The sequence below is a fragment of the Haliotis cracherodii genome, unplaced genomic scaffold, assembly GCF_022045235.1.
Source record: "Haliotis cracherodii isolate W230 unplaced genomic scaffold, xgHalCrac1.p SCAF_12, whole genome shotgun sequence".
Lineage (NCBI taxonomy): Eukaryota > Metazoa > Mollusca > Gastropoda > Lepetellida > Haliotidae > Haliotis > Haliotis cracherodii.
The window spans coordinates 37,009,183-37,019,048 of NW_027266267.1; the positions used below are offsets into that span (position 1 = coordinate 37,009,183).

Here is a 9,866-nt window from a genome sequence, read left to right on the forward strand (position 1 = left end):
TGAGACACCACGGGCACGTTGACCATGACGACGTATCTCATCCTCATCCTGTTCCTGCTGATCCCTGGGGTGGAGTTATTCCCCCTCTCGGCTTTCAAGTCACCCACCACCACGCATCTCACCTCCAGAGAAAGCCCCTTCGTGAAGCTCAGCAAGAAGGATTTGACCAGTAACGCGTTCCACATAGACGTGGGTGTTGCTTATAAAGGTACCGTGGTCCACAGCAAGCAACAGTGTCAGCGAGCATGTGAGGCTGAGAACAGCTGCGTGGTTGCCGTTCACTGTCGCCCAGACACTGACCGGCCATGTCTCCCAGGGAGTCCATCGTGTTCCCTGTCTGTCAACTCCCGGAGGGGCACCTGTCACACCTTCAAGGAGTCAAGGGAGGGCATGGCACTCCCAGACAACCTGGCGACAGGCAGCTGCGAGTACCTGGTCATACGTGAGTATGTGAGTCGGTGATGAGTTGGTTGGGTTTAACGTCGCTTTGAACGGGTTTTCTGTAACGATCCTCTTATAAGTGCTGGGCCTCTTGTAGGCGCCGGCTTCAATAAACGCTGAGTACAGAGTAGCGTTAAGTACAATAAGTGTCGAGTCTCTAAGATGTGTCTGGTTTCTAACATGCGTCTGGTCTCTAATATGCGACTGGTCTCTAATATGCGTCTGGTCTTTAATAGGACCGATAACTGATGCATGTAGCCTTACCACCCAATCCACCCAGTCGCCGAGCCTGACCACCCGACCCACCCAGTCGCTGACCCTCCGATCCACCCAGTCGCCGAGCCTGACCACCCGATCCACCCAGTCGCCGAGCCTGACCACCCGATCCACCCAGTCGCCGAGCCTGACCGCCCGATCCACCCAGTCGCCGAGCCTGACCACCCGATCCACACAGTTGCCGAGCGTGACCACCCGACCCACCCAGTCGCCGAGCCTCCGATCCACCCAGTCGCCGAGCCTTACCACCCGATCCACCCAGTCGCTGACCCTCCGATCCACCCAGTCGCCGAGCCTTACCACCCGATCCACCCAGTCGCTGACCCTCCGATCCACCCAGTCGCCGAGCCTTACCACCCGATCCATCCAGTCGCTGACCCTCCGATCCACCCTGTCACCGAGCCTGACCACCCGATCCACCGAGTCGCCGAGCCTGACCACCCGATCCACCCAGTCGCTGACCCTCCGATCCACCCAGTCGCTGACCCTCCGATCCACCCAGTCACCGAGCCTGACCCTCCGATCCACCCAGTCACCGAGCCTGACCACCCGATCCACCCAGTCGCCGAGTCTGACCACCCGATCCACTCAGTCGCCGAGTCTGACCACCCGATCCAGCCAGTCGCCGAGCCTGACCACTCGAACCATTAAGTCCCTTCCTACGACAGACACAGGTTACTGAGGACCAATTCTAAACCGGAAGTAGCACAAGGTCTGGACAGGTCACAGACACAACGTGTTTTCGGACCATTCCCGGTATATAAACTGGGCGGCAAAAGAAAGTATAGGTCGAGTTCCATTATCGATAAAAAAAATAACAAGAGGTTTTGTTGTGAATTATAATCTAGGGAGGGGTAACAAATGATTGATCAACCACAGTTTGAATGAAATTGTGCAATCACAGGTAATGTAAGCTCAAGGTAAACAATGGTTTAGGTAAGAAATTTCAAAAGTTGTCTGAAATATCACCAAACAAAAAATTGTCAGACACACTACAAGTTGATTGTCGACACAGTTGCCTTCAATAGTGTGTATGACCTCCAGCTGCCTCAATGCATGCTGTGATACACCGCCTCATCGATGACGTCAGTCTTCTGCTGACGTGGACTGGAATCCGTTGCCACTCGTCTCTCAGGGCCTGCTACAATTCTTGTCTGTTGACGGGAGGCTGATGGCGTGCTGTAATCTGTCTGTCAAGATGGCCCCACAGATGTTCAAAAGGATTCATTTCGGGTGAGTGGGCAGGCCAGGGCAAAACGTCAACGTTCTGCTGGTTTAGAAAGTGCCTAGTCAGTCTTGCAGTATGGGACCCGGCATTGTCGTGTTGAAACAATGTCCCCTGCTGTTGGTTTTGTAAGAAATTCAGCATTCAGGTTTCCCTGTATAATCACCAAATCAGTCTTCTAATCTCCACAAATACCGCCCCACACCATGACACCTCCCCCGCCGAATGGATGGACCTCTCGAATACACGCCGGAGCCAAACGTTCCCCTCTGCGTCAATAAACTCGTTCTCTGCCCTGCCGTCATTTCGAAACAAGTTAAACCGACTTTCATCAGTAAACACCACTCGACGCCAATTTCTCACTTGCCGGCGTCGAACCTGCATCGCCCATCGCAGTCTCAGGCGTGGATGTTGAGCAGTCAGTACCATTCCTCGGAAAGGACGATACGCTCGGATTCCATCAGCACGAAGTCGTCGTGTCACTCAGGGTCATCCGGTTCTAGGCCTGTCCTGTTTCCTCCATGTTTGCCTGTACCGTTGAATCAGCCTGGCTACTGTCAATGGTGTACAACCAAACCCTCTGGCAATTTTGACCTGTGTTGCCCCCATTTCCGCCATACCGATGGCTCTCTCTCTCTCTGCTCCTGTGATAGTCATGGCATCTCTTTTGTGTGCTTTTATCACGTGTGGTTATACCCTGCAGACGAACGCATTTATACAGCTAACATGCACCTGTTTCACCATTTTTTTTGTCACCGCACGAGCGCCGCTGAGGTGTTTTTTTGGTACCTCTTCCTGGGCAGTCATATTCTCAATACCCACTTTCCACTAGTTATCGCTGTTTTTAAGAAAATTACAAATTGCCAACCTATACTTTCTATTGCCGCTTAGATTATTGAAACTGATTTCATTAAATGTAATACATATCTCATAATTAATATGAACTCTTTTCAACTTCAGATCCTGACTGCAGAGACACGCCCACCATCCAAAATGGTATCCCTGGATCTAAACCCGCACTGCAGGTGGATGGCACGGTGACCTTCACATACAGATGTGCCCCTGGGTACAAGTCAATAGGGGGCACAGCCAAAGCCAAATGTTCCAAAGACGGTGCTTGGATCAAACCGTCTCTGAACTGCACGAAACGAATTCAACATGGTAAATAATTATATTTTAATAATAAGTTCTGTGTTGTTAAAGATATGTAGACTTGGGTTATTATCTATTGATTTAAAGGGGGCGGTCGGGTAGCCCAGTGGTTAAAGCGTTCGCTCGTCACACCGGACCCGGGTTCGATTCCCGACATAGGTACAATGTGTGAAGCCCATTTCTGGTGTCCCCCGCCATGATATTGCTGGAATATTGCTAAAAGCGGCGTAAAACCATACTCACTCACTCACTCACTATTGATTTAAATATTTCAATAATTAACAATGAACTTTTACAGATGGAGTTTATGGCTATGATATGTTTATGATATGTATACAGTACTCTACGGTTATAACGAACACGCTTTTAGCGAACTGGCGGATATAACGAACTGTTCTTTTTGTCCCGGCCATTTGCTGTATATGTTTGTAAGGAACTACGGTAATAACGAACTAAAATTACTGGTCCCTCTGAGTCCGTTATAACCGTAGTTTACTGTATATGAATTCCGTTATATTTGACCTCGACGTAACTGTAGAGATTTATCTCCAATAAACTAGTTTTGCTGGTAACACAAACGTTTTCCCATTTAAATCTAAAAACAAAATTCCTTCAGTAATATCCTAGCCTCCATATAATAATATTCAGTGTGCACCCGAGGAATGTATCTCCAGTAATCTCAGTAATATGAAAATAGCAGTAATGTTTCTGTAACTGTGTCTGTAACTGTTTTGCAGGTGCGTCATTTGGACAAGGCCCATTCGGATTTAACCCTCCAACTGCTGGGACCCTACAGGGCCAGAATGTGTTATCTGCTCTTCAGTCTAACAACAAGGCTGGTCCCACACCGAAACCTGTTAAAAGTAAGTAGAGGTCGACAAGATGCGTTCAGACAAATCTACAGGTGCACGTTCATTTCTGCTTTGTGAAAACCGAATTCGATAGCTTGTACGACCGGTTTGTGGCAAAAAAGGAAAATCGGTGGTCAAAAGCATTTTTATAACCCGACAAAGAAGTTGTATTTAAAGATCACTTAACAACTTTCTACAGAGAGTGTTGAATATAGCTAATAGCTAACGAATATAGCTACGTTATGTCTGTCGCAATATGTATCATAAATAAAATGAGGGGCAAAATAAAATAATAATGTATAATAATTTATATGTTTGATTTTCAATTGAAAATATATTAAGTTTGATTAAGACATTATATAAAACATTAGCTGTACTGGCGCCTAGTCAGCACTCAAAGAATATTTAAACATGGTTTTATATTTTGTAATATGCTGATGGGTATCTTAGATACCTTATCTTTGAAAATCAATCAATTTACTGTTTTGGCACAAATTACAACATTTCAAGCATGGCAGGATCATGTGGTGTTTAATTCATTTCTCACCCAAGTCTTCATTGAACCAATTTAGTTTTTCGAAAAATTACCCAGCCACAGATTACTTTTTACAAACTCTTGCAGGAATGAGTGATGGTTAAATAGACATCATAATTTAACGAAAGTTACTTTCAATTTTCAATTACATAAAAAACAAACGCGGTATTCTATTTTTTCATCAGTTTTGAGAAGTATCTGTAATTTCACGGAGTCTTTCAAGTACAGTCTCACGGGTAATTTTGGTAATGATAAACTCACATATATTTGTGATCAGTTTTTAATAAGCATAAATATAAAGCAGTCGCACATTAACTTGAATCCTTGCACCGCTTCAGGAATGTCTCAGCAAATCCCATTTTTTGTAACACCCTGAAGGGATTCAGGCACCCTGTGGGGATTCAGACACCCTGAAGGGATTCAGACTACCTGTGGGGATTCAGACACCCTGTAGGGATTCAGACACCCTATGGGGATTCAGACACCCTATGGGGATTCAGACACCCTGTAGGGATTCAGACTCCCTATGGGGATCAGACACCCAGCAGGAATCCAGACACCCTATGGGGATTCAGACACCTTGTAGGGATTCAGACAACCTGTAGGGATTCAGACACCCTGTAGGGATTAAGACACCCGTAGGGATTCAGACTACCTGTGGGGATTCAGACACCCTGTAGGGATTCAGACTCCCTATGGGGATGCAAACACCCTGTGGGGATTCAGACACCCTGTAGGGATTCAGACACCCTATGGGGATTCAGAAATCCTTTGGGGATTCAGACACCCTGTAGGGATTCAGACAACCTGTAGGGATTTAGACACCCTGTAGGGATTCAGACACCCTGTAGGGATTCAGACTACCTGTGGGGATTCAGACACCCTGTAGGGATTCAGACACCCTATGGGGATTCAGACACCCTGTAGGGATTCAGACACCCTGTAGGGATTCAGACTACCTGTGGGGATTCAGACACCCTGTAGGGATTCAGACACCCTATGGGGAGTCAGAAATCCTATGGGGATTCAGACACCCTGTATGGTTTCAGACACCATGTAGGGTTTTAGACACCCTGATTCAGACTCCCTGCTCGGATTTCGGGCAAGACTTGGTTCCGAATACCTATGCCTGTCAAAAGAGGTCACAAAATTCGAGGGGCGGTCGGGTAGCCTAGTGGTTAAAGCGTTCGCTCGTCACGCCGAAGACCCGGGTTCGATTCCCGACATGGGCACAATGTGTGAAGCCCATTTCTGGTGTCCCCCGCCGTGATATTGCTGGAATATTGCTAAAAGCGGCGTAAAACCATACTCACTCACTCACAAAATTCGATCGGGTAGTCAGGCTGGGTGGACTGCATGTCATCATGCCTCGACGGCGCGGGATTATTCTCTGTTTATTTGTTGTTTTTTGCCGCACTCAGCAGTATTCCAGCTATATGAGGGCGGTCTGTAAATAATCGAGTCCGGACCAGTCAATCCAGTGATTGACATCATGAGCATCGATCCACGTAATTGGTATACGATGACATGCATTAGCCAAGTCAGAGAGACTGACCACCCGACGGAGAGCGGAAGGCGGGTGGTTCGATCCCCGGCTTCGTCATACCAATATACGTTAAAAGGTGGTACTTAGCTACCCTGCTAGGCGCTCAACATTAAGAGGGGAGGGGGAAGGGGGCAGGGACTGGTCTATTGGAATACTGTGTCTGAGTAGGGCATCCATGTTAAACTGTCGCATGGTATCTCAGTATCCTAGCAGTATACAACCAGCATAGCACAAGCAGACACACACTCAGACATACAAGCAGACACACACTCAGACACTGACGCAAACACACACTCAAACACACACGCAGACACACAAACAGACACACACTCAGACACACATGCAGACACACACAGGCAGACACACACGCAAACACACAAGCAGACACGCACGCAGATACACTCTCAGACACACAAGCAGACACTCACGCAGACACACACTCAGACACACACGCAGGCACCCACTCAGACACACACTCAGACACACACGCAGACACGCACATTCGCACGCGCGTGCGCACACTCATACTCACGTACGTGCATGCTTATCGATACCATTTTATACCACCTCACCTGTTTTTAACATATCTTGTGTTCATAGATGATGCCCAGACGGGGAATACGGGGCAACCCAAACGCGAAGAAAAGGCGCTCCCTCTAAATGTCAAATTTCAGATAAACAAACAAAAGCCAAAAACCCAAAGAAAGCTGAATTTGACATTTTCAGTGGCGCAATTTCCAACGGCGAAAGCTGTAACACGAAACATACATACATACATCAACAAAAATCATAACCAAGGTAGAGTCGGTGACGACAATGGAGAAGGTGTTGGTGATGAAGACGACTATGGAAAAGGAAGTGGAGGAGGTAGTGCAGGCGATGACGACTATGAAGAAGGTGATGGAGACGATGACGACAATGGAGAAGGTGATGGTGACGATGACGACTATGAAGATGATGGAGACGATGACGACTATGAAGGAGGTGATGGAGACGATGACGACTATGAAGGAGGTGATGGTGACGATGACGACTATAAAGACGATGACAGAGACGATGACTATGAAGAAGATGATGGAGACGATGACGATTATGAAGAAGGTGATGGAGACGATGACGACTATGAAGAAGGTGATGGCGATGGTGACGACTATGAAGGAGGTGGTCGAGACGATGACGACTATGAAGAAGGTGATGGTGACGATGAAGACTATGAAGAAGATGATGGTGATGGTGACGACTATGAAGGAGGTGGTCGAGACAATGACGACTATGAAGAAGGCGGTGGGGACGATGACGATTATAAAGAAGATGATGGTGACGAATATGGAAAAGGAAGTGGAGGAGGTGGTGGAGACGATGAAGACTATGGAGAAGGTGATGGAGACGATGACGACTATGAAGAAGGTGATGGAGACGATGACGACTATGAAGGGGGTGATGGTGACGATGAAGACTATGAAGAAGATGATGGTGATGGTGACGACTATGAAGGAGGTGGTCGAGACGATGACGACTATGAAGGAGGCGGTGGGGATGATGACGATTATAAAGAAGATGATGGTGACGAATATGGAAAAGGAAGTGGAGGAGGTGGTGGAGGCGATGACGACTATGAAGAAGGTGATGGAGACGATGACGACAATGGAGAAGGTGATGGTGACGATGACGACTATGAAGATGATGGAGACGATAACGACTATGAAGGAGGTGATGGAAACGATGACGACTATGAAGGAGGTGATGGTGACGATGACGACTATAAAGACGATGACAGAGACGATGACTATGAAGAAGATGATGGAGACAATGACGATTATGAAGAAGGTGATGGTGATGATGACGACTATGAAGAAGGTGATGGTGATGGTGACGACTATGAAGAAGGCGGTGGGGACGATGACGATTATAAAGATGATGGTGACGAATATGGAAAAGGAAGTGGAGGAGGTGGTGGAGACGATGACGACTATGAAGAAGGTGATGGAGACGATGACGACAATGAAGGTGATGGTGACGATGACGACTATGAAGAAGATGATGGTGATGGTGACGACTATGAAGGAGGTGGTCGAGACGATGACGACTATGAAGAAGGCGGTGGGGACGATGACGATTATAAAGAAGATGATGGTGACGAATATGGAAAAGGAAGTGGAGGAGGTGGTGGAGACGATGACGACTATGAAGAAGGTGATGGAGACGATGACGACTATGAAGGAGGTGGTCGAGACGATGACGACTATGAAGAAGGCGGTGGGGACGATGACGATTATAAAGAAGATGATGGTGACGAATATGGAAAAGGAAGTGGAGGAGGTGGTGGAGACGATGAAGACTATGGAGAAGCTGATGGAGACGGTGACGACTATAAAGAAGGTGATGGAGACGATGACGACTATGAAGGAGGTGATGGTGACGATGACGACTATGAAGAAGGCGGTGGGGACGATGACGATTATAAAGAAGATGATGGTGACGAATATGGAAAAGGAAGTGGAGGAGGTGGTGGAGACGATGAAGACTATGGAGAAGGTGATGGAGACGATGACGACTATGAAGAAGGTGATGGAGACGATGACGACTATGAAGGAGGTGATGGAGACGATGACGACTATGAAGAAAGTGATGGAGACGATGACGACTATGAAGAAGGTGATGGAGACGATGACGACTATGAAGGAGGTGGTGGAGACGACAATGGAAAAGGAAGTGGAGAAGGTGGTCGAGACGATGACGACTATGAAGAAGGAGGTGGGGACGATGACGATTACAAAGAAGATGATCGTGACGAATATGGAAAAGGAAGTGGAGGAGGTGGTGGAGACGATGACGACTATGGGGAAGATGATGGAGACGATGACGACTATGAAGGAGGTGATGGAGACGATAACGACTATGGAGAAGGTGATGGAGACGATGACGACTATGAAGAAGGTGATGGTGACGATGAAGACTATGAAGAAGATGATGGTGATGGTGACGACTATAAAGAAGATGATGGTGACGAATATGGAAAAGGAAGTGGAGGAGGTGGTGGAGACGATGAAGACTATGGAGAAGCTGATGGAGATGATGACGACTATGAAGAAGGTGATGGAGACGATGACGACTATGGAGGAGGTGATGGAGACGATGACGACTATGAAGGAGGTGATGGAGACGATGACGACTATGAAGGAGGTGATGGAGACGACGACGACTATGAAGAAGGTGATAGAGACGATGACGACTATGAAGGAGGTGATGGAGACGATGACGACTATGAAGGAGGTGATGGAGACGATGACGACTATGAAGGAGGTGATGGAGACGATGACAACTATGAAGAAGGTGATGGAGACGATGACGACTATGAAGGAGGTGGTGGAGACGATGACGAATATTGAGGAGCTCGTATATGAGATTACGAATGTGGAGGAGCTGGTGATGAGGAGTATGGAGGAGGTGGTGATGAGGAGGTGGGGCGGAAGAGAAGGAACCTGGTGTGGCTGATATGTAACACGTATTTATATTTGTATGTAATCCTGAACTGTCACTTCTATAAAATAGTGGAATTGTCTTGTCCTTTTCTCCGTTCTTTCTTCTCTTTTCAAGTATTTTCTCGGACAATCAATATTTTTCTCAATAAAATCACAGGTTATATCATGGTGTGTCCCAACGTTGATGGAAGGGAAACGAACCCGGTGTTCAGTGTCCCAAGCCAAAGTTTGGACCACTCCGTGATTTGTAATGGAGTGAATAAGTTGGGTTTTCAGTTTTAGCACGGTGTGTCAGGTGGTCTTGATTAAGTGAGTGAGTCAGTGAGTTGGCTTTAACGCCGCTTTTAGCAGTATTCCA

General features: G+C 47.2%; 1 protein-coding gene across 1 annotated transcript; it reads left to right on the forward strand.

Annotated features, from left to right (window-relative positions):
• The first annotated feature begins 24 nt into the window (after positions 1-24).
• On the forward strand, positions 25-9,415 carry LOC139457352 (uncharacterized). Its single transcript, XM_071238758.1, has 4 exons — positions 25-442; positions 2,903-3,103; positions 3,832-3,957; positions 6,627-9,415. Exons 1-4 carry the CDS (start codon positions 25-27, stop codon positions 9,413-9,415), a joined length of 3,534 nt encoding a protein of 1,177 aa, XP_071094859.1.
• Positions 9,416-9,866: the final 451 nt, after the last annotated feature.

What these genes read in the sequence shown, in the direction of transcription:
- LOC139457352 (XM_071238758.1), top strand. Translation starts at nt 25, where the DNA reads ATGACGACGTATCTCATCCTCATCCTGTTCCTGCTGATCCCTGGGGTG. An exon ending in CTGCGAGTACCTGGTCATAC is followed by an intron (nt 443 to 2,902) that starts GTGAGTATGTGA and finishes TTTCAACTTCAG; the next exon opens with ATCCTGACTGCAGAGACACG. An exon ending in CACACCGAAACCTGTTAAAA is followed by an intron (nt 3,958 to 6,626) that starts GTAAGTAGAGGT and finishes TTGTGTTCATAG; the next exon opens with ATGATGCCCAGACGGGGAAT.